Source organism: Myxocyprinus asiaticus, chromosome 9, assembly GCF_019703515.2.
Source record: "Myxocyprinus asiaticus isolate MX2 ecotype Aquarium Trade chromosome 9, UBuf_Myxa_2, whole genome shotgun sequence".
In the NCBI taxonomy this organism is placed as follows: Eukaryota; Metazoa; Chordata; class Actinopteri; order Cypriniformes; family Catostomidae; genus Myxocyprinus; species Myxocyprinus asiaticus.
Genome location: NC_059352.1, coordinates 48,995,527 through 49,018,662, shown reverse-complemented (window position 1 = coordinate 49,018,662; position 23,136 = coordinate 48,995,527). Strand labels below are relative to the sequence as shown.

General features: G+C 37.2%; 1 protein-coding gene across 1 annotated transcript in view; it reads left to right on the top strand.

The window, feature by feature from the left end:
- Positions 1-23,136, top strand: part of LOC127445891 (receptor-type tyrosine-protein phosphatase F-like) — a 346,333-nt gene that overhangs the window by 241,459 nt on the left and 81,738 nt on the right. The window contains exons 12-14 of the mRNA XM_051706359.1: positions 380-524; positions 3,624-3,929; positions 14,191-14,384. Of these exons, the coding sequence (XP_051562319.1) occupies positions 380-524; positions 3,624-3,929; positions 14,191-14,384 (645 nt within the window). The remainder of the gene's footprint in view (positions 1-379; positions 525-3,623; positions 3,930-14,190; positions 14,385-23,136) is intronic.

Genomic DNA, 23,136 nt, shown 5'->3' with positions numbered 1-23,136 from the left:
TGAAAGTAGGTTTAATTTTAATATGCCACATTTGTCAGACTTTAGAAGTGTCTTAAGCATGTAAGGATGTGTATTCATTAACCTGTTACCTTGTTTAATCAAGTTAAAACTGGTTTGTTCGATAGTTTAGAAAGAACCAACATAATTTCTTCACTGTAAACCACAGATATTCCTTTGTAATAACTTTTATTAACATCAACAGACATTATTACATTATATAATGCTTTAAAGATTATTATATCTCCACCATTGAAAAAGCGCGATTGCCTGCATTGTGACATCAGAGTAATTTCATCTATACAGTATACTGTGCAATATGCAGAAGTATTCCATTCTGAACACAGCCTATGTGTGTGTCTTTATCTTTTATCCTTCAAAGCACCAGGTGATCTTTAACCCGGCTGGTTCTTACGCGGTTGAAGGCCTGAAGCCAGACACGCTGTACAAGTTCTCTCTGGCTGCTCGCTCTGAGATGGGACTCGGGGTGTACACACAGCCCATTGAGGCCCGGACGGCCCAGTCCAGTAAGTACCACCTGTTCTCTCACTCAAATTATAAGCATTTCAAACTCTAACCATCCCTTAACAGCTCAATCCCAGCCTAATCTCTCTGATGAAGCTTGTTAATAAGGTACGTGTGCAGATCATCCCAACTTTCCATACAAATCCATTTGTGTTTTATTAATCATACTGCACCATATCAATCCATTTTATAAAACATTTATTACTGTTGGAAACTTTTTGCCATTGTCACCCAGATGGTAACATTTTTAAGGTGCCATATCATGGATCACAGGATATTACTCTTGTGAAATAAGAGTTCAAAGTAGTATGTAAAAATACTCTAGCGTTCACAACTTAAAGCTCCCTCCCCAGTCCACCCAGACCATTTATTGATTTATTAACTACAAAAATGGCCGTATTCAGAATCACATTAAAATATGACCTCCCATCATAACTGAAGTCTCACGGTGGCAAATATTCCAAGGGTCAGAGAGATTAGTGGAAAATGGTGATGGTGAAATATTGACTGACATTATACAGTAATGCTACAAAAATATATTTATAATTTGTTCATTTTTATATGTATTAAAATGTTACTTAATGTTATTTATGTAGACTTTTAGCCTTGCAACAGACCCTGTGTTTTCCAGAGCAAAGCAGTGCTAGTGTCTATTTCATACTTTCCAAGATTTTCACTGAATCACCAGCTTTTGTGACTGTCCAGAGCTCTAAAAGTTCTGGCTGCTTGTTCAGAGTCTGTTTAGAGTGTCAGTGACCATAGATTGCGACAAACACTGATTGTGTGTCTTCTCAGTGGCGTCAGAGTGACACATGCGGCGTGGCTTAATCTCTGTCCTCATCTTCCTCCGGCTCTGGAGATATGGACTAAAGCTCAGATATTTATGACATCTCCTCTGAGAAAGCTCTTGCTATTCACAGCCGTTTGTTATATGTGTCAGCTTTGAGAGGTTTGTTCTAAGCCGTGGCGCCGTTCCCATAGAAACACTGGCTTATTCTATCCGTCTCCACGTCTGTCTTTTCTGTCCAAGTGTCTTTGAATCACTGTCCTCAAAGACGTAAAAGACCGAAATCCCTCTATCTGTCTCTCTAGCTCTTTTCTTAAACCTTTCTGCCTTGCTGTCTATTGCCTACATTGGCAGCTGTCTTTTAAGGCAGCATCCTATCTGTAATGGAACCTTTTGACTGATTTGGAACACGGCATACAGACAGCAACTGTGTATGTCATAGAAATAACGCTAAGTACATTAAACTGTCAATTGATTCCAATAAAGTTTGAGGTTAGCGTGTTGCTAAGCTAACAACATGGTACTATAAGAATACACAAATATTGGGTAAAACTGTGAAATTTTATGAGATTCGACTCTCAGGGGATTCCAGTAGAGTTTGACATTAACATGTTGCTAAGCTAACAACATGATACTAAGCATAAAAATACATATCACACACAAATATTGGGTAAAATAATATATTTTTAATGAGATTCAACTTACAATTGATTCCATCAGAATTTGATGTTAGCATGTTGCTAAGCTAACAAAATGATATTTTAAGCATAAAAATACATAGCACACACAAATATTGGGAAAAATAGTACTAATGAAACTCAGCTTACAGTTAATTCCAGTAGAGTTTGATGTTAGCATAATGCTAAGCTAACAGCACGATACTATAAGCATAAAAAATGCAAATATTGTGTAAAATAGTACGTTAGCTTGCAGTTGATTCCAATAGAGTTTGACGTTAACAAGTTGCTAAACTAACGGCGCAATACTCTAATAAGCTTAAAATACATAACACACACGTATATTGGATATAACAGGCAATTTAAATTAGATGTGGAATTTATTTTTTAACTTGGTATAACATGCACTGATGGTCATTCATATTAGGACCAGGAATGTGCATTGAATGTGGTAAATTTTGATTTCATGTTGACTTTAAAGTGATGTCTGGGTAGGCAGCTCACTTTGTTTATGAGCAGAACTTCTGTCTTTGACCTTCAACCCTCTGTACAACGTTCTCTCACCCTTAAACCCTTCTCTCACTTCATTCTCTATCATTACCATGCACTCCTCCACTCATTTTCTTTTACATCTTTTTACATATATATCCTTTCATCGCCTTTTCTTCCCTATCTTTTCTTTTCACCTGACCACCGTTTCTCTCTCCTCTCCATTGCGTCTCTTCATATTTCTCTCTTCCTGTTTTATTCCATTTACACTTTCTTCTACTGTAGGTAAAAAATTAATAGCTGACAATCTCTTTCTCTCTCACCTCATTCTTAAACCCATGTGCAAATTTTTTCATTTCCTTTTATTCCCTTTCTCACTTTTTTCTTCTCAACACCCACGTAAATGTCTGCAGATGAGTCCAGTGTCTCTCTCGTCTCTGTTTCTGTTGTTTTCTCAAAGTTCTCTCTGCGTCTCCCTGTTTAATCTTGTTTTCTCACCCAGTTCTCCCACCTTTTCCCCACAGTCTGTTGTACATCTTCTTTTCTCTCTTCATTTTCTCTCTTGGTTCCCTCTCTCCTCAGGTGTTGAACATCTTCTGTTTCTTCATCTTATTCACACCCACAAATGTGTGTGTTTTTTTGTTTTTCTATGTGAAGTCTTTTATAATATTCCTTACAATAAAGCAGCATGTCATACCATTTTTTTTTTTTTTATTATTATTATTATTATTTTTCTTTCCCTGTTTTCCACTCTTTCTCTGACCCTAAGAATTAAACGGCCGTTTGTCTTTTTAGACTCTGGATTATTTTTTGAGTTCTGAAAGTCCAATTAACTCTTATCTCAAAAGTTCAAGGAAAATTAATTTCTGCTTGCTCTGGTCGAGAAAACACAAGGGTTATCCTATAGTTATCCTACCTTCACAGTGCAGATATAATTTCTGGTACATACAAACACCCTCACATGATTTGGAAAAGCCAATACGTTATGCCTGTTCTCCTGTGCTTTTTCTGTATTCAAAAGAATCATCATATATATATGTCCTTAGGACTGAATAGACAGGCAGTAGGATTTTTCTGTGAACTCAAGTGTTTTTAAAAATGAACCAATACGACTGAACAAAGCAACTCAAACCTCCACCCCTCCCCAGCCCCGTCTGCGCCCCCACAGGAAGTGCACCTGATCAGTCTCAGCTCCACCAGCATCAAGGTGAGTTGGGCAGCTCCTCCAGCCGCTAGTCGTCACGGCAACATCGTCAGGTATTCTCTGGCCTATCAGGCGGTGTCGGGTGAGGACCAGCAGCGGCACGTGGTGAAGGACATTCCCGCGGATGTGTCCAGCTATGTGCTGGAGGGGTTGGAGAAGTGGACGGAGTATATGGTGTGGGTCAAAGCGCACACCAACGTGGGGCCCGGTCCAGAGAGCAGCAGCACCTGCATCAGAACCAGAGAGGACGGTAATGCTTGGCTTCCAGCGCCAAAGCACCGAACCGCTCCAGAACTGCTCTCTGCACCTTCTAACTGCAGCTGATGAACCGCCAAACTCACCCCACTGCAAAACAAATATTTTATTACTCAGTATTTTAGTCTTGTTTTCCAGTACAATTATCTAAACATCCAACAAGATGCATTTACTTGGGAAGCAAAATGATATAAGATATTAAGTTCTGTTTTCAGAGAATTCTAACATCTAAGTTATTTCTAAGTGAGGTTTATGATTGCTTCCCCCATTGGCAAATAGTTTTTCTTGTTTTGGATAATTTTATTGGACAACAAGACAAAAATCTGGAGTAATAAATTATGATTTTCGCAGTGCAGAACTAACTCTACTTCTGGTGCTTGGTGCTTAATTGGGGTGAACAGCTTGAATCAATGCTCCAATTCTTTCTCTTCCCTGCTATTATGCTGGAATACCTGCCTGCTGCTCTTCATTGTTCTGTTGTTAATGTGCGACTCTTGAAAACCTGACAGTGAGAGAGAGACAATATAAGTTTAAGAGAACATGAGTTGGTCTTTCAGCCCCTACATCAGTGTGAAAGTTCAGGACAGTAGTGGTGTATTATTTTGTGAGTCAGTCATCACTCTGTGAGAAAAGCAATGAGGGAACGAGTGGGTGATCGGATGGTTTCAGCAAGATTCACACTGGCTCATTGCGATGCTTACGCTCAGCCACACGCTAATCTTCCTATATGGACTTTCCTAGAAAAGGTTCTTGTGTCTGCTGCAGCTTTAACCATATAATCTATATGATTTGGAGGAGCTGCCCACACAAAATGTGGTCTATATTATAGACTGTAATCTAAAGACTGTTTCTTATGTCATAATTATGTCTAATGCTGTGGTGTTGGCTAACACAACACAACATCACTATAATTATAATTACACTATAATTATTATTAGGAAACTTTAAAATTGGGATTTCCATGCCTGGAACCCATATAATTTTTTCTAGCTATGCTCTGCTCTAAATCAGATTGATCACACTGTGAATTTGCTGCTGAAATTGGTCTTTTCTTACTGAAATTCGAATCACTGCCTCCAGCGAACAAAGATGGAAATGTGGTTGAATATATGGGCACTAGTGATGGTGATTTTGATTAATCTCAATTACTCAAGTCTTTTGAATCCGTTCACCAAAAAGATCTGTTCAGTTTCATTCGTTGATTCGTTCATTGACCATTTCTGCAAATTACACCTTTGCGCCTGTAGATGGCCCAAAAATGACCATCTTTTACGTTTTGAACGAGTATTTACATTGAACAAAAAGTACTATGTCATTCACGATGGGAACAGGTCTAATTATTTTTTTTATTAAAATTTGTGTCAACAAATATACTAAGAGTCTTCAGCACTGCAGAGTGTTTAAGTATCATAAGCGTTACAAATGACAATAAAGCATCTCTATCATACTGTGAACTGCTGAGCACAAAATTTTATCAAGCTGTACAAAAAAAGACAGCACTAACCTAAAAAATATTATGAGTTTCATTAATGTCCATATGTCATTGTAATGTGTGGTCATCACTCACTTTTATTCATAATACATCCAGCCCCTTTTCCTGTTCAACGAGATTGATGAATGAACGGCATACAGCTCCTTCTTTCGTTCAGTCAAACAGCAGCTCCTCGTTCATGAACTAAATGTCCTGTCTCATTAAGACTCAAATGACCGACTACTAGTTCAGTAAAGGGGCGTATTCGTTCAGTGGGTTAAACCAATGATATGCTTCTTCACAGCCCGCTCTCGAATGCTATTGGCTCCTGCTAAAGTCAGCCTTTAAAAACACCACAAATGGAATTTGCATGTCTACAAATGTACAAAGACACTTTAAAAATAGAGTTTAAACACCATAACCATTATCCCCACAAATGGCAGGTTTTATTTTTCTTATATTTTGTCAAATGCTGGGCTTCACATTTATCAAGACATTCAAAAAGTTGAAGAAAAGCCTACTGTACATATCTTACACTGTGCACCAAAGCACAACATTTCCATTCATAATTCATGTTATTTAATTGCATGGCCTTCAGTAATTTTTACACATTCATAAATTGGGAATTATGTTTTGTGCATACCTATAAACTTGTCTTGCATTTCACCTCTTTCTCTCTTTGTTGAACACCGAACTGAACGAATGACATGGCTTCTCTCTCTCGTTCAGTCGTTCAGTAGATCTTCGTTCACGAACGAGAAGACCGAGTTATTCATTTCGTTCGTGAACAAGATGTCTCATCTCGTTCAGACTTAAAAGACCGACTCGACTACTTCAGTGAAGGGGCGTATTCGTTCAGCTGGTGAAACCAATGATATTCTCCTTCACAGCCAGCACTCAGATGCTGTTGGATTGTGCTATAGTCAGTCTATACTGGCTTGAAAAGCAGTACAGCTCATTCGCTTCGAAAAGGAGAGACATCAGTGAACAAGAAATATGAGTCCGTTTATGGAGGTAAACGAGAATGATTTGTTCACTTAAATGAGTTGTTCAAAAAGACTGAATTGTTCACGAGCAAAACTTCACTAACTGGCATGTGCGAGCTCCAGTTTCTGGGTGAAATGTCCTCAGAGTGGCACCAAAAGTGAGTTGTATTTTTACTCTAACCCAGGGGTGTCCAAACTACAGCTGTGGGCCATCTAAAAACAACAGAAGTTGGCCCGGTGGAGAAATTGATTTTAGAAATTATGGATTAACAAGCTATCCCCCATCATTCATTTCTTGGTGGTTCGTCATACTACTGCCTCTGTGTGAGCGCATGTGTGTGTTTTCACTGGCTGTGTGAGGGGGCTTGTTTAACACTGTTTCCACTCTGCTCAGCAGTTTGATTGACAGATGAAATAGCATGAATGCTGGAAGAGCGTGTCCCATGTCTGTTTAAACCTGTCAATCAAACCATACGTTCTCTTTCTTACAATCTCTTGCTCTCTCTCTCTGTTTTCTCTTGTTCATGGAGGTAATGTTTTTTAGAGTGGTACAGTGCTGGTTTCAGCGGAGGTAAAGCTACTTCTCATTTCATTTCAAACTGCCGGTATTGCCAATCATTGACCTTGGAACATGCAGCAGTGTACAAATCAGTTCTTTAAATTGTCCACATGTTTTGACAAGATCACAGCTTCATTGTTTCCTTTAATCTTTGCTTGCAAAGGACTCTTTAAAGGGCCATTAAGGTTTTGAAATACTTTGTGCTAGTGCTCACTTGTAACTCTACATCTTAATTGTGAGTGCCAGAATATGGCTGACAAAGACTAGTTATGCTAATTATGATCAACAACCAGCCTAATGAATCTCATTAAAACAAGACTCCACTGCACAAGGGTCAATTATGTTCTCGATATCTAGAAAATGAAAGTTTGTCAGTAATAATTATACGTTTTATTTATATAGCTCCTTTCTAAAACCCAAGGTCGCTTTACAGAATCATCAAAACAAATAAATAGCACAAGAAACATGGCATGAAAAAAAAGAAAAGAACCCATGTAATTATCACTTAAAAACTAGAAGCTTGGCAGTAACACACAGAAAAAAAAAATATGTGTTTTGACCATTGTTTTGAAATCTGGCATGACTGGCAGCATCAGAAGACCTCAGAAAATGTACTGGAGAGTAAACTTGAAGTAGCTCAGTTAGATATTGAGGGGCAAGATTATTAAGAGCTTTCTAGGAGAGTATGAGGATCTCTTACTGTATGTGATAAGTGATAGGAAGCCAGTGTAGATGCCGCAAAATAGGAGTAATATGTTCAGATTTTTTTTAGAGTGTAATAAGATAAGCTGTGGAGTTTTGACACATACTGTAAACGTTTGAGTTTTTTGCAGATAGACCCATGTTAAATGAGTTACAATAATCCAATCTTGATGTAACAAAGGCATGAATTACAGTTTCAGCATCTTTGAGGATTAAGGATAGAAGAGATGTTACGGAAGTGAAAAAAGCCGTTTTTACAGTTATTCTAACATGCAAGTCCAAAGTTAGTGCAGTTAATGCTTGTATATTTGGAGATGAGTGATTTTGGGCCAGTCAACAAAAATTATTATTAGAGTTAAATTTAAGGTGATTTGAACTTCAACTAATGCTTCAGCTCGTGAATGCATTTAGAAAGTACTGGAGGAAAAACAGAGTTGACAGGAGTGCTAAAGTAGATCTGAGTGTCATCAGTGTAACAATTAAAATTAAACTCATGACGTCTAATTATCTGACCAAGTGGCAGCATATACACTCACTGAGCACTTTATTAGGAACATCTGTACACCTACTTATTCATGCGATTATCTAATCAGTCAATTGTGTGGCAGCAGTGCAGTGCATAAAATCTTGCAGATATGGGTCAGAAGCTTCAGTTAATGTTCACATCAACCATCAGTATGGGGAACATTTTTTATCTCAGTGATTTAGACCGTGGCATGATTTTTTTTGTGTCAGACAGGTTGGTTCGAGTATTTCTGTAACAGACGATCACCTGGGATTTTCACACATAACAGTCTCTAGAGTTTACTCAGAATCGTGCCAAACAAAAATAATAAAATTTCCAGTGAGCGGCAGTTCTGCGGACGGAAATGCCTTGTTGATGAGAGAGGTCAACGGAGAATGGCCAGAGTGGTTTAAGCTGACAGAAAGACTACGGTAACTCAGATAACCACTCTGTACAATTGTAGTGAGCAGAATAGCATCTCAGAATGCACAACATGTCAAACCTTGAGGCAGATGGGCTACAACAACAGAAGACCACGTTTGGCACTTTATTTGGAACATAGTGTTCCTAATAAAATGCTAAGCGAGTGTAGATTACAAAGAGAATTGGACCGAGGACTGAGCCTTGCGGTACCCCTGAATGTACTGTTGCAGTTGTGGAATTGTGTTTGTAATAAACAACAAATTGTCAGAAGTAAACCAGTTCAAAATTGTGCCAGTGATACCTACAGTATTTCTGAAAGATGGGAAAGAAGTATGTGGTGAGAAACAGTTTCAAATTCAGAGCTAAGGTCAAGAAGGATTAGAATATTAAGCACACCTGAATCAGAAGAGGGTAGGAGATCATTTTAAACCCTAAGTAATGCAGTTTCTGTACTGTGTTGAGGACGGAAACCAGACTGGAAAGGTTCATAAAGACTGTTAGCAGATAGATGAGCTTGCAGCTGAGAGGCAACAACTCTCAAGATAAACTTTGTTTGCTTCACAAAGCCTTACCTGAGAATTGAAAAAAAAAAAAAAAAAGCCTTGAAGTCTGAAGGCTATTTAGGTCTTATGTACAGTTGGTTGAACACTTGGGAAATTTAAAAAGAGATTTGAAGTTTTGAAGGTTATAAGCCGATTACTAGATAGATACAGTAATAAGATATTACTGAAGTTATTATGTGACAGAACTTTATGAAAAAGACATGTAGGCCTGGGACCTGATGTTCCAAAGTTTGTACACTAAACTTGTTGCCGAGCTTTATGTGTGTTAATTCAGTTTCATTTCAAGTTCTTTAGGAGGGTTATAAATCAGGACGAAATAAGATAAATCAAGCTATTGAGTGGTTCTCTTGCATATTCTGGGGAGAGTAATGTGCTGTGGTTGCTTGTAAGGGTTCAACGGCGCTGCCAGAAAGCAAAACAAGGAAGCTGCAAGCGTAGCCATTGATAAATTAGCTGTGCTTTTATTTGTAAACTTTTCCATCAGTTCTTCTTACCTTTTCCGCCCATTCAGAGAAGCTCCCTGACATCCATATTCATCAAGTAGAAAAGCAAAAATACAGAGGTGTGAACTGTTTGTGCCATTAGATTGTTAGTTAGTGAGTCTTGCACAGAAGAGTATTTTTACATTTCTTAAGCACTTAACATTTGTATTCTCATAAATCAAAGTAGACACTTTGGTTTGAGACTTTCTTAGCTTGATATTTTATTCACCAAAGTGTTACAGTATGAATGTCTTGTACACAGAAAAATATGTTGGACTTGGCGAATGGATATTTTTGAGCAAGATCACACCATGCAGAATTTAAATGCTTTAAGAGAGCAAAGCTGTTTCTTATTGGAAGCTCAGGGGAATGTATTGCATCAACCACTTCAACTTTGGAGCATTTTTGGGCTGGCTCCAGCAATTTCTCACACTCAAATTTAAAAGCTATAAATGCATTTTAGCCTTGCAGATGTGCTCGTCCATTGACATTCAGTCAAATTTTCAGTTCATGCACCACCCCCATTGTTTCATCGAATATCTTGGCCACTGAGTGGACTAGAAGCTCATTCTTTAAGGTAATTAGAAAGCTGAGATCCTCCCCTTTGCGATGATGTATAAAATTGTATCATTAATAGTCGATAACATATATTTCTGATGATTTGTTTAGCGTGCTTTTCCTGCAGGATTGCATATTTTGTTCTGGACATCTAAGATATAACGTTTGATAATTCACACAAGCAAGCTAAACAATGGCAAATTTTTTAGAGAACTGCCTTAGGTAAAAGCAGATATAAAGTTTTTAGCTATTTAGGCCGTACAGCAGCAGTTATTGAAGCATAAATGAGACGTTTGTATTTGATGTCATATAATATTTCACTTAGTGATTGTTGAAAATCTTTCAAACAGTGGTATTAGTGCAACAAAATACTGTACAGTCACATTCCTGACAATGAGAGCTTTCATCTGATATATGGCTTGTCCATGTAAGTGCTATTTTAAAGACTTTTTTATTCATATTAATATTTCTACCATATGACCACTAGGTGGTGCTTATTTGCGACGTGGATGTTTTGAAGCATTATTTTGTTATTTTACGTAACATAAATGCAGACTTACTGTATGTATATGGGGACTTTAGCATTTTAAGCATAAACTTTTTTTGCGATATAGCTCCCCCTTTTGGACCTGCCGGCAGGTCCACAGAGTTGAATAGGTTAATGGAGTAGTTCACCAAAAAATTTAGATTTTGTCATATTTTACTCATGTCATTCTACTCCCGTACAAAAGGCAAAATTTTAATGAATGTCTCATCTGTCTTTTCACTTTCAAGATTCAAAAAGGACCCATAAGTATTATAAAAGTAGTCCATGTGGCTCATGCATGATTTCAAGTCTTCTGAAGGCATACGATAAATATTGGTGAGAAACAACTCAAAATGTAAGTCATTTTTCAGTAAACATCTTCCTTTAAATCTGCACGTACAGTATGTGTCATTTATTTCTCCACATGCAAAACCTTCATTTAATCATATCTATGAATTTGTAGTTCCTGTTCGCTGAATTATTATATGTATTATATCCTTATTATTACATAATAACTAGTAGTAGTTTTAGTAGTACTAATAATCAGGGTTGGGAGGGTTACTTTTGAAATATATTCCACTACAGATTACAGAATACATGCTGTAAAATGTAATTTGTAACATATTTCGTTAGATTACTCAAGGTCAGTAATGTAATCTAAATACTTTGGATTACTTCTTCAGCACTGGTAGATTTTTTCACTTGTTTTGACTATAAAAACTCTGCCAGTACAGTAAGACAAAATACACATGTTAAAAATACATTCTCTGAAAAACCGAAATATGTTATGCAGTGTTGTTTCTAAAACAAGATCTATCAAATTGATCTTGTTTTAAAGATTTTTAGATATTTTTACAGGAAAACAATACAAAAATTATTATCAAGAATATGATTTTTGTCCTAATATCAAAGGTCTTACTAGAAAAAAAGAAATTATGATCCAACGTGAATTTTCGTGATAAATAAATAGGATCGTGTGTGGTAACGTGCATGTAAAATGGCTAGAAATAGCATTTTAGCTTAGCATAAAGCTGACAATTTCCACAAGGTTTATTTCTATTTCTTCTGCTCCAAACTTACTTCAAACTTACTTCTCTGTCTGCTCGTATGAATGTAACACATCATAAGAAAGTGTTTCACCGCTGTTCAAATGCACTTTGGATCGCATCATTTATATGTATAAATGTAAATATTAAATAAAACAAATGACAATAAAATGCAATGTAATCTCTTCAGTAATCTAAATACTTTTTGAATGTAACTGTATTCTAATTACCAATGATTTAAATTGTAACTGTAGTGGAATACAGTTACTTATATTTTGTATTTGAAATACGTAATCCTGTAACATGTATTCCGTTACTCCCCAAACCTGCTAATAATAATACTGAGTGAATATTAATCATGAATTCATCCATGTGCTTTACAAAATCACACACAGTAATGTAATTCTGAGGTTTGGTAGCAAACTTTATACCAACAATCGTACTTTTTCAAAGCTTCATTTTAAATGTTAGATTTTTTTATCTCAAGGGACTGTGTACACTGACATTGCGATTTGTGAGTGCCTTCTCCGCTGCTACAAATACAATCCAATGCGAGCAAATTGAAAGTTCCTCACGGCCACCACTAGGGGACAAAATGTGAGAGTCACATCCAGAGTTTAATAGTAAAAGGCGGCTTATGAGAGAAGCTTGTTTACACTGGATCACGTGTTTATGCGAGAAGTTTTTCTTTGAACAGTTTACAGGTGTATAGGTTTGGAACAACATGAAGATAAGAAAACAATGACACTTTTTGGGGGGGGGCACACTATTCCTTTAAAATAAAACAAAGACCTGTGTCTCAGGAGACCACGTCTTGTCATCACACTTCCTACACGAGACTGGGCTGAGCACCCCCATGGGGAGCATCGTGGTCTCAGGTGATCTTCAATATTTATCATGTTACGGATCCATCGCTCTCACCACCAGCACACATGTAATTTTCCCATGATTACCTTCACACCTGGAATGATGAACAATATGTTTTAAGAGCTCGAGTGGAATACAGTGACCTACACAGAGTCTAGTGTGAATTCTTCCCGTCCGTTTCTCCACCGGTGTTTCCATGGAGACGTAGGGTGAGCACGAGAAAATGAGATGGAGAAGAAGTGAAAGTTAAGAGAGCAAGAGACTTCTAAATGAAACCTCCAAATGGGAACTGCTGCTCAGAGATACGGCACAAATATGTGACTAAAATTCCCTTTTTAGTTTTTCCCACCTGGAACTGGAGGGTGAAAAGCCGTCCATCAGATATGTGTGCATTTGGTAGGCAGTGTGACCAAAATCTTATATCACAGTATGAGACTGATGTGCTGGCAATGCCCACCTTATTATGGCACACCTATGCATTGCATTCATTGCATATATTCTGTTGGTTTGTATGTTATTGTTAAAAATCTATTTGTCTATGGAAAAATTAATGGTATTTTTACATGTGGAACCAGACTTTTGTACTCTATTGCAGAATCTGTACCAGTTGACACATTTCTACCATCACTTGTTATGTTCCATCATACTATCCATACAGTGTGTGTGTTTGTGTGTGTGAGCAGCACTGGTACACATTACACAATAGTTCTGTTTATCTGTTTTCAACAGCAGCTCTATTGACTTTCCATTGCTGAAGGTCAAGACTGAATTTCACAGCCAAGCACATTTATACAGTTAAATGACTCCAATTAACTAAGGGCTATATTGCTGACGTTCAGCCCTTGAGCTTTCATAGATCTTCCTGCGTTCTGAGCTGGGAGATGGTGTATCCCTATCTGGTTATTAATCTCTTAATGCTGCGCTTTTTAATCTTCACCGCTGTCTTTCCTCCCTTTACCGCCTCCTCTATTGACTATCAATTGACTGTCATTAACATCTACTGAACTGCTGCTCTTTTCCACTCATGCCAGATTTGCATTCAGCCCAAACTCCTGGGGGAGCTGAGCTGGCTCTCTGCTCGAGACGTGTGTGAGGAGCGTTATGTGAGTTTGGTGAAGCTTGTCTCCCAGGCTCGTTGTTGCAACACTCCCAAATTTGTCCACTATACTGATATTGTGTTTATCAGCTTGTACTTGTGAAATGTATGTCAAAAGAATTGTCATCCTTAAAGGGATAGTTCAACCAATAATGAAAATTCTCTCATTTACTCACCCTCATGCCATTCCAGATGTGTGACTTTCTTTCTTCTGCAGAACACAAGCAAAGATATTTAAAAGAATATCTCAGCTCAGTTGGTCCATACAATGCAAGTGAAAAGTGGTCAGACCTTTGAAGCGTCAAAAATCACTTAAAGGCAGCATAAAAGTAATCCATAAGACTCCAAGACTTTAAGTTTAAATGTGGTGGCTGTAGCCTGGGAGCAGGTTTGTACCCTTGACGTGTGTGTATATTGTGAGTGTGTGGTTTAACAATATAAAGTGTTAACTTCACCTTTCTATCACCCGCAGTGCCTGGCGCCCCTCCACGCAGGGTTGAGGTGGACAGCGTGAACTCCACGGCCCTGCGGGTGTCATGGAAACCTCCTCTGCAGCAGAAGCAGCACGGACAGATCCGCGGCTATCAGGTGGTTTATTCGCGGCTGGAGAACGGAGAGCCACGCGGGCAGCCCAGCATCATGGATGTGGCCCTGCCCGAGGCACAGGTACTGACTCAATAAAATTTACTTTCTACAGAACACCCATCCATGACCTAAATCAAAATTATTGGATCTTGTTACACACAACCGTAGCCTATAAAAATATTGACTGAAATTGTTTAAGTGTGACTATGTGTGCTTGTATATGTATGATTTTCTTTTGGAGTAAATAAATAAATGCATTCATTTACGTACTTGAAAACTTTATATACTGTAGTAAGGCATTAAAAATGTATTTTACTGCATTTATAATCCCTTATAATACACCTTGTCATCAGTTGTATGTTCATAAAGAATTGTAACCACAGCTATAATACATAAAGAGTGTATTCCTTGCAAAATAAACCCAGACAAGGTGATCAGGACTCTGACATGAAACACATTACATGGCTGCTTGCCAAATAAATGAATAAATGCACATGAAATATTGATTTGAGTTGAAGCTTGAAGTGACAGCAGGGGGCATTAGGCGCTACTCCAGCTCTGCAGGCAACATGCATCTTTGAGCTGTAAAGGCAACAAACCAGACTTACTAACAGCAGACAGCACAAGATTAGAACGTGCTTGTGCGTTTAAACACAGCTTGGCGGAGCACAACTCCGAATTCAGGAGTCTTGAGACGCATTTTTCTAGTTTCAAACTATGTTTAACCAGATACTTTTTATACTGTTTTAGATACAGACATCGCCTGTCAGTCAACTCGAGAATGTGAATGCGCATTAGCCGGACCGGCTTGCAAAATGGAGATTTCGGTATTTCTCCATTTAAGTAGATAGGAGCTGTACTTTTATGGCACTTGTATACATAGAAAAAAGCTGCTCAGGAGCGTTCCAAAGATGGCCATTGAGTGGACTGACTTGCCTTGAAAGGCACTTTGGTTTAACAACTTCTTAAAACACTGTGTTTATGACCCGATGCAACCTAATTAAGATGCTCCAAAAGCATCCGTCTGACACGTATACTTAGATGTGTCCTTAGAAAAGCCCTTATAAGAAGTCTATTTTGGACAAACTGACGAATTAAATTGCAAAATGGATTGTTGTGGACAGTAGGCCAATGATAGGCTTATGTTCAATGATATGGAAATAAACAATATATTGAATTCTAAAGCCGCTTTTTTATTGCGTAATCAATTCTTCACTCATCTGACACAATAATGTCATATATTCATATATTAGTGTTATATGTATTCTCATGATTTTACAAACCTTTTGATCTAAAGGCATACAGTATATAAAATACACTACCGGTCAAAAGTTTTGAAACACTTGTTTCTCATGATCTTAAAAATCTTTTGATCTGAAGGCGTATGCTTAAAGGTTTGAAATTAGTTTTGTAGACAAAAATATAATTGAGCCACCATATTAATTTATTTCATTATAAAACTAAAATAAAAATAAAAAGTTTTTGAAATTGATGACTTGGACCAAATAATAAAGAAAAACAGCCAATAAGTGCCCAACATAGATGGGAACTCCTTCAATACTGTTTAAAAAGCATCCCAGGGTGATACCTCATGAAGTTGGTTGAGAAAATGTCAAGAGTCCATAGTTTTGATGACTTTACTATTATTCTAAAATGTGAAGAAAAAAAATTATAATAAAGAATGAGAAAGTGTTTCAAAACTTTTGACGGTAGTGTATATATACAGGCTTCAAATAAAGTGTTATATTAAATAAGTGTTACATTATTTGAATAGAAAAATCTGAATAGAAGTGAAATAAGAGAACAAGAGGGAAGTGTTTTATTCATCAGAGTTTAATTCAAGCTTGCTGAGGGATGATCCAAACTCACTGAGTGTAATTCCAAGGAAGTTAATATTAATATATGTTTGAGAGAAATTCATTTTTGATGAAATGGATCTGTGCTGAGTATCTCTCAGCCGGCCGTGGAGAGCTGCTATAGGGCGAGATCTGAGCCTCAAGAGGATGATTGTTATTCAGCGTTAAGCTTGCAGGAGCACACAAACTCCCTCTCTGAGATCTGACTGCAGGTATCTGCCACTCACTCAGCTTACAGGAGTGTGTGTGTGTGTGTGTACGTGATAAGGAATCACACAGCATGTCTGATTTACAGCATGCGCAATGCTCGGAGACCTGTGCTTTGTGTCAAATTTCTAGGAACAAAATGAGTGGAAATGTGTTAAAGTTCAGATGCGCCCTCAAAGGATCTGAATGCAGCCCTGCGTGGTTTCTGTTGGCTACATGCATTGATGCATTCGGTTCTGCTCTTTTCCCCTCAAGGGTGGAAAGCCTTGTCATGCTGCAGTTCACACATGTTCATTTTGTTTTCTGTTTCATCCCCAGGAGATAAAACTCACACCTTTTTCCCCTTCATCACCTGCATTCCTGTCTTATCTGTATGAATGCGAGGGGTCTTAAAGGGATAGTTCACCCAAAAATATTTTTTTTATAATTGTTTACTCACCCCTGTGTTGTTATAATCCTATATGACTTTCTTTCTTTTTCTTACTTTTTTTTTTGGGGGGGGGAGGGGGGATTTTTCCCCTTTTTCTCCCAATTTGGAATGCCCAATTCCCAATGCGCTCTAAGTCCTCGTGGTCGCATAGTGATTCGCCTCAGTCTGGGTGGCGGAGGACGAATCCCAGTTGCCTCCGTTTCTGAGACAGTCAACCCGCGCATCTTATCACGTGGCTTGTTGAGCGCGTTGCCACGGAGACATAGCGCGTGTGGAGGCTTCACGCCATCCACCGCGGCAACCACGCTCAATTCACCATGCACCCCACCGAGAACAAACCACATTATAGCGACCACGAGGAGGTTACCCCATGTGACTCTACCCTCCCTAGCAACCGAGCCAATTTGATTGCTTAAGAGACCTGGCTGGAGTCACTGGGATTGGAACTAGCGAACTAGCGAACTCCAGGGTTGGTAGCCAGCGTATTTTACCACTGAGCTACCCAGGCCCCATTTCTTTCTTTTTCTTAACACAAAGGGGAAATTGTGAAAACATTTTATGTTCAGTGATGTCATACAATGGCAGTTTATAGTGACCACCTCTTCAAGCTTCAAAAGAACACAAAAGTATAATTCAGTAGTCTAATACATTATTTGTTATGAAAGCATACGATAAGGTTTGGTGAGAAACAACCCGAAATCGAATGTATTATTTAGTGAAAATGTTCACTGACCGTTGATCTGCTGTGTGCGTTCATGATAGGGCACGAGAGCAAGTTCACGCAGCCCCCTCTCGACATAAGGGTGTTCATGAAAAATCTGTTTTGCACACAAAACAGAGAACAGAACTAACTAAACATGTCTGAAGAGTTTGTAGTCAAAAAATGTATGCATTTCTATGCCCAGCCTTATTTTATAAAAAAAATTTAGTTTTTGGACCGGTGCTAGTTCACAGTGGATGGAGTTAACCGCGCAATGCCGAAAATAGAAAACAAGCAATCGAAAGAATGTACCATCGCTCATTACTACTGGTTAGAACAAAAACTCTGATTATCATAGAAAATATGCCTTTTAGCGTTTCTCGCTTGTCGTCAGGTTAGGACACGGTGTGACTGTGACTAGGCTCTATGTTTCTGTTTGATTTCAGAGTACTCCGTTCAAAAAAAATAAGGCTGGGCATAGAAATGCATCAATTCTTTGACTACAAACTCTTCAGACATGATTAGTAAGTTCTGTTCTCTGGTTTTTGTGCAGCTGTGTTGTGTTCTGTTGTCACAATCGCTGTGGAGGACCTGTTTTAGATAAACAAAACGAGTTTTCACTTGAACACCCCAATGTCGCGAGGGCACTATGTGAACTGTTGCTCTCGTGCCCTATCATGAACGCACACAGGAGATCAACGATCAGTGAACAATTTCACTAAATAATACATTAGATTTCGGTTTGTTTCTCTCAAAACCTAATCGTATGCTTTCATAACAAATAATTTATTAGACTTCTGAATTATAATTTTGTTTTCACAATTTCTCCCCTTGTGTTAAGAAAAAGAAAGAAAGACATATAGGGTTATAACAACACAGAGGTGAGGAAACAATGACTGAATTTTCATTTTTGGGTGAACTAATCCTTTCAGTAAGACTCTCTACACGTGTGTTTTCATCAGACATGCTTTCACTCACGCAAACATAAAGTCAGCACCTGAAATGACAATTGTGTGTTGTCACTTCACAGGTGAACCAGGAAAGTACTAATAAATTACTATTTTACTATTATAAATGACTGGAAACGACTTTACTAATGCACTGTAGCATCATTGTGCTGTATGATCACAATGAATAGCTGTGCCTGCATTACAGTCATTTTAGGTTGCATTCTTATATTATTTCTAATACTGTATCATTGTTTGATTAATTAGCTGTTGCTGCTGATATCTGAGCATGCATAGGTGATAAGTTATACTTATTTGATGAACAGACGTCAAGATTTTCTCAAAAAAAAAACAAGACTTACATGTCTTCAGAAGATTTGGAATATGACATCCAGGTAATAATATGAACTACTTTTATCATACCTATGGGCCCCTTTATAAGCTTTAAAGGGCTTTTAGAGTCCTTTAAATGTACATCAGAGATAATGACCCTCAATGGTATTGCAATACCCCAGCCCTTAACTTCATATAAAATATTTTGTAATTTCTATACTATAGCAGACATTTTTGCAAATTATGGCCAGAGTTAAAGTCAGTCATTAAGATGACGTTTTTTGTTTTTGCCATGAACAGCTCCTTCTATTGTAGCACTAGCTCTGGGAAAATTAATTAAATGTAAATAAGGTCCAAGTTCCCAGCCAAAGGAAACATTAATCACCATAATGGTGACATTAGGAAACAACTATTAACAACAAAACATCAAAACAACTTTTCAACAAGTCCTCATAAGCCTCAGTGCAATTCTCAAACAGACTGTACATATTTAAAACTTTAATTACCGTACATAATTTAAGTGTTGCTCTCCATGGTATGTACTAAGTACATAGTGAAGCACATAATATTGAACGATTTAAAACCATGTGAATAAAGTGAGTGATTTACATAGAATTCTTTTTTTAAGTTGACATATCTTGAGAAATCATCTTAAAATTCTACAAAGGTAATTGTCAAAATGATGACAGATTGTGAGTCATGGCAACTTGACCTTTTAAGTTCAGCCAAGACGTGTACTTAAAATAATTAAATAGATGAATTTCAACTCAAAGAAAGTCATGGAAACTGTTGACTTTGTTTTTTTAATTCTACAAACCCCTAATTTTTTTGTATTGATTTCACAGTAAAATTCTGAATATGGTATTTTATTGTAACAAATTACTTTTCAATCTAGTGTACATTCAGTTACATTCTATCTGCCTCTGTCCTGTTGGTTCTGCTTTTGTTCCGCTGGTTTTCTGTAATGACTGCCAGTTTGACACCAACGCGTTTTGGCTTTTTTCATACCTGAAGGACTCGATGATCACCTGCGCATGAGGGAAAACGCAGAGCTGTGAAGCATTTGGCACGTCTCATCAGATAAGACACGCTGTCAAAGTCTGATCTATGTCTCCTTCAGCACAGGAGATGGTGTGCGCTGTGACCCGGTTACTGTGAGGGAGGCTGAAAAAGAGAGATCCAGAGACCAAGATAAAGAGAAGTAAAACACAGAGGGTCTCAGTGTAGAAGGAGAGGAGGAGTCCATGGTAAACAGGGCTATCATTGCCATGCAGGGAGGTGTCATGGCCTATATTTACTGAATATAAAACAGGGCTTGTTGGGCAGTGGGTTTTGCACAGGATTTAATTTGTTTGTTTGTGTGTATATGCGTGTTTGTTCCCATAGGAAAGACAAATCACAAATGAAATCTCTTTAATATCCCAGTTGTTTCTCCTAGACAGCGATGAGATAAAAAGGAGAGCAAATGGAGACTTGCTGATGTCTCCTGTGCCTCAAATGCTTCTCCTGAGAAAATGAACCTTGTAATCTCACACGAGTCTCCTGTTGAGTTTCTCAACAATGTCCATGGTTTGCAAAGTTATGGAAAACCAGGCAATTTCAGGGAATTTTAAAATCATGATTTCTCAATATAATTTAATCTTATAACTATTTTATAAAATTATAATATAAATTAATATAAATATTATTATTTAATATGAATTATATAATTTATAATTCATATTATATTATTATATATTTTATTTAATATAAAATATAAATTATAGAAATTATAACTTCTAATTAAAATATAATTACAATTAATTTCATAATATATTTGTATAGTTATAATTTTGATAATTATATGATACAATTATAATATAAATGTTATTATAATTTATATTACTATATATAAATAATTAGATAATATTAATTGTAAATTATAATTTGTTATATATTATTATATAATACAAATGTTATAAATTATGATTTAAAATAAATTATAATTACTACTAATTTTATAATATATATTTTTTATATATATATAATTTCTAGTTTTTCTCCGCATTCAAATGTTCCATCGGCTAAATGCGACTTTGTGATTGAAATTTATATAAAATTATTTTTAAAAAACCTATTCAGTAATTACAAACAACTGAAACGTTTTTTATTTTTTTGGTTGGTCAAAAGGTGTGGGAACCCTGATTGCCTCAAATAATATTAAAGTGAGAGCTCAGAAGACCTCTGTTATCTCACATGTGTCTCCTGTAGAGTTCCAGACTGCAACACTCTCTCAAACTGTGCTCAGATTTGCCAAGATACCAACTCATATTGTTGAATATGGATGTAAAATAAATCAATTTACATCAAATTCTTCTAATTTTAGGAGAAACATTCTAATTTGTGAGACAGAGTTGATACTTAAGTGAAAAATAAAAGTGACAACTCAGGTAGGTCTACTGAGCTATGAAAGACCAACCTCTGAGCATTAAAAATGTCCTCGTCTGTGAGTGCATGAATATTTGGAGTCATCCATGAATTTAATATTTCTTCAGATTAATACATGCTCACACGAGCATTAGATGTAAAGGATGCTCTGCATTTGATCATGTTGTTTAAAAGTGTCAACTGATCAAAGTGATCATTCCATCTAAAGCCTGCGCTTCATTTAACCCCCTGCAGAACGAAGCCAGAGCCATTAAAACAGAGCCAAAACATGGCAGCCTCCAGCGCTGATATTTCACATGCTTTAACATTCCAATTTAACATTCAAGAACACATGCACCTGCAATCCAACAACCGTGATGACATATGTGGGTGAGAGTGAACGAGAGAGAGAGGTCTAGGAGAGGCTCTAGGTTGGAATAATGGAAGCTTTTATCAACTCAAAGTGAAGGGTGAGACTCAACACAGAAAATGGCCCTCAGTGTGTGCTGAGTGATATAACAATTTAACAGCACAAATAATTGGCATGGCACTATATTTCATCATTTTCCTCATATTTGCCCCAGCCCAAAGAGCGAAAAGTGGTCGTGTACCATCTTGTTTGTTAGAAAGGAATGTAAAATACGCCATTGCTCAGTTTTTTCTGCTCTTATTGTGATGAGGCATAAATGTCAAAGGCAAATTACTACTGATCTTCATGTAAAGAGAGAGAGAGAGAGAGAGAGAGAGAAAGAGCATTCAGGTAGGAATTCACCAAAAAGGAACTGTGCAGTTTATTTGCACCGTTGGTTTTAAACTGGTTTTTCTTACGGACCCAGATTTTACATTGGACATCAAGTGGCGAGCCAACACAGTAAACAACGTAACCTGGACTTAATGTAGCATGGATGGCATTTCTTTTCTTCATGGTTTTAATTATTTTTTATTTATTTATTTTTTAAGTTGATGAGCCTATTTATTTATATAAGCCTATTATATTTCTTATCCAGTTTATTTCCTAATATCAAACAGAACAAATATTACATTAGAGGAAAACTTTGTTCATAACTTGTCCATAATAAGTCTTGGATTTCCAGACTTCATGTACATGCCGTTATATTTACAGTGCGATGCCATACAAGTACAGGTAAGACCATGGATAGGTCCTTATTACTGTGGTTAGGTCAATATTGTTAGACTTTCTACAAAAAAATAAAATAATAATAGCCTAAACACATTTAGAAACTTTAACTACAACTGCCACAGTTGTAATAAAAATTAGTTCCAATATATTCCACCTAATATATTATTAACTATAACATTTTTGTCAAAATAACACGGTAATTTGAAAAAACGTAATTTTTTTATTGCATAGCAAAGTGTTGTCTCTTTCCCTGTCAGTGCTGTTTTTTTAATGTCAGGGCTGTCTAGCTGTGTAGCTGATAACCGCATTATCGAGGGAAGCCCGGTTAATGTACGCTCACTCCAGAGAGACAGTAGGTTAGAGCAGAGCAGATCATTTGGGGTGAGTGGTTCTGTGAAGGCATGCGGTACACACTTAAGAAAACCAGGCTACATTCGCATCGCAGTTTCAGCTGAGAAGCATATTTAGCACATATAAAGCGCCTGAACGTGAGATAAATATCATTCAATTTGCCATGGTGGCCGAAATTTAGCTTGAGCCACGGAAAACTTTTAAATGGAGAAAGAACACTGGCAGTGTACTTTCCCTGCGGTCCGCAACCCAATCTGAACAGACCTCCAACCCATTTTTGGGTCGCGAACCATCAGTTGAGAAACACTGATTTACACATACTGTTTGCATGATTTTAGCACCCGATTCACTGAATTAATTATGCAAATCTAGTTATAGCACCAAACTGCCAAACATTTTGTGGCAAACATATTAATGTAATTTCCCTTCTTGAGGGTCAATTCTGATCAAGGCACCTCAATT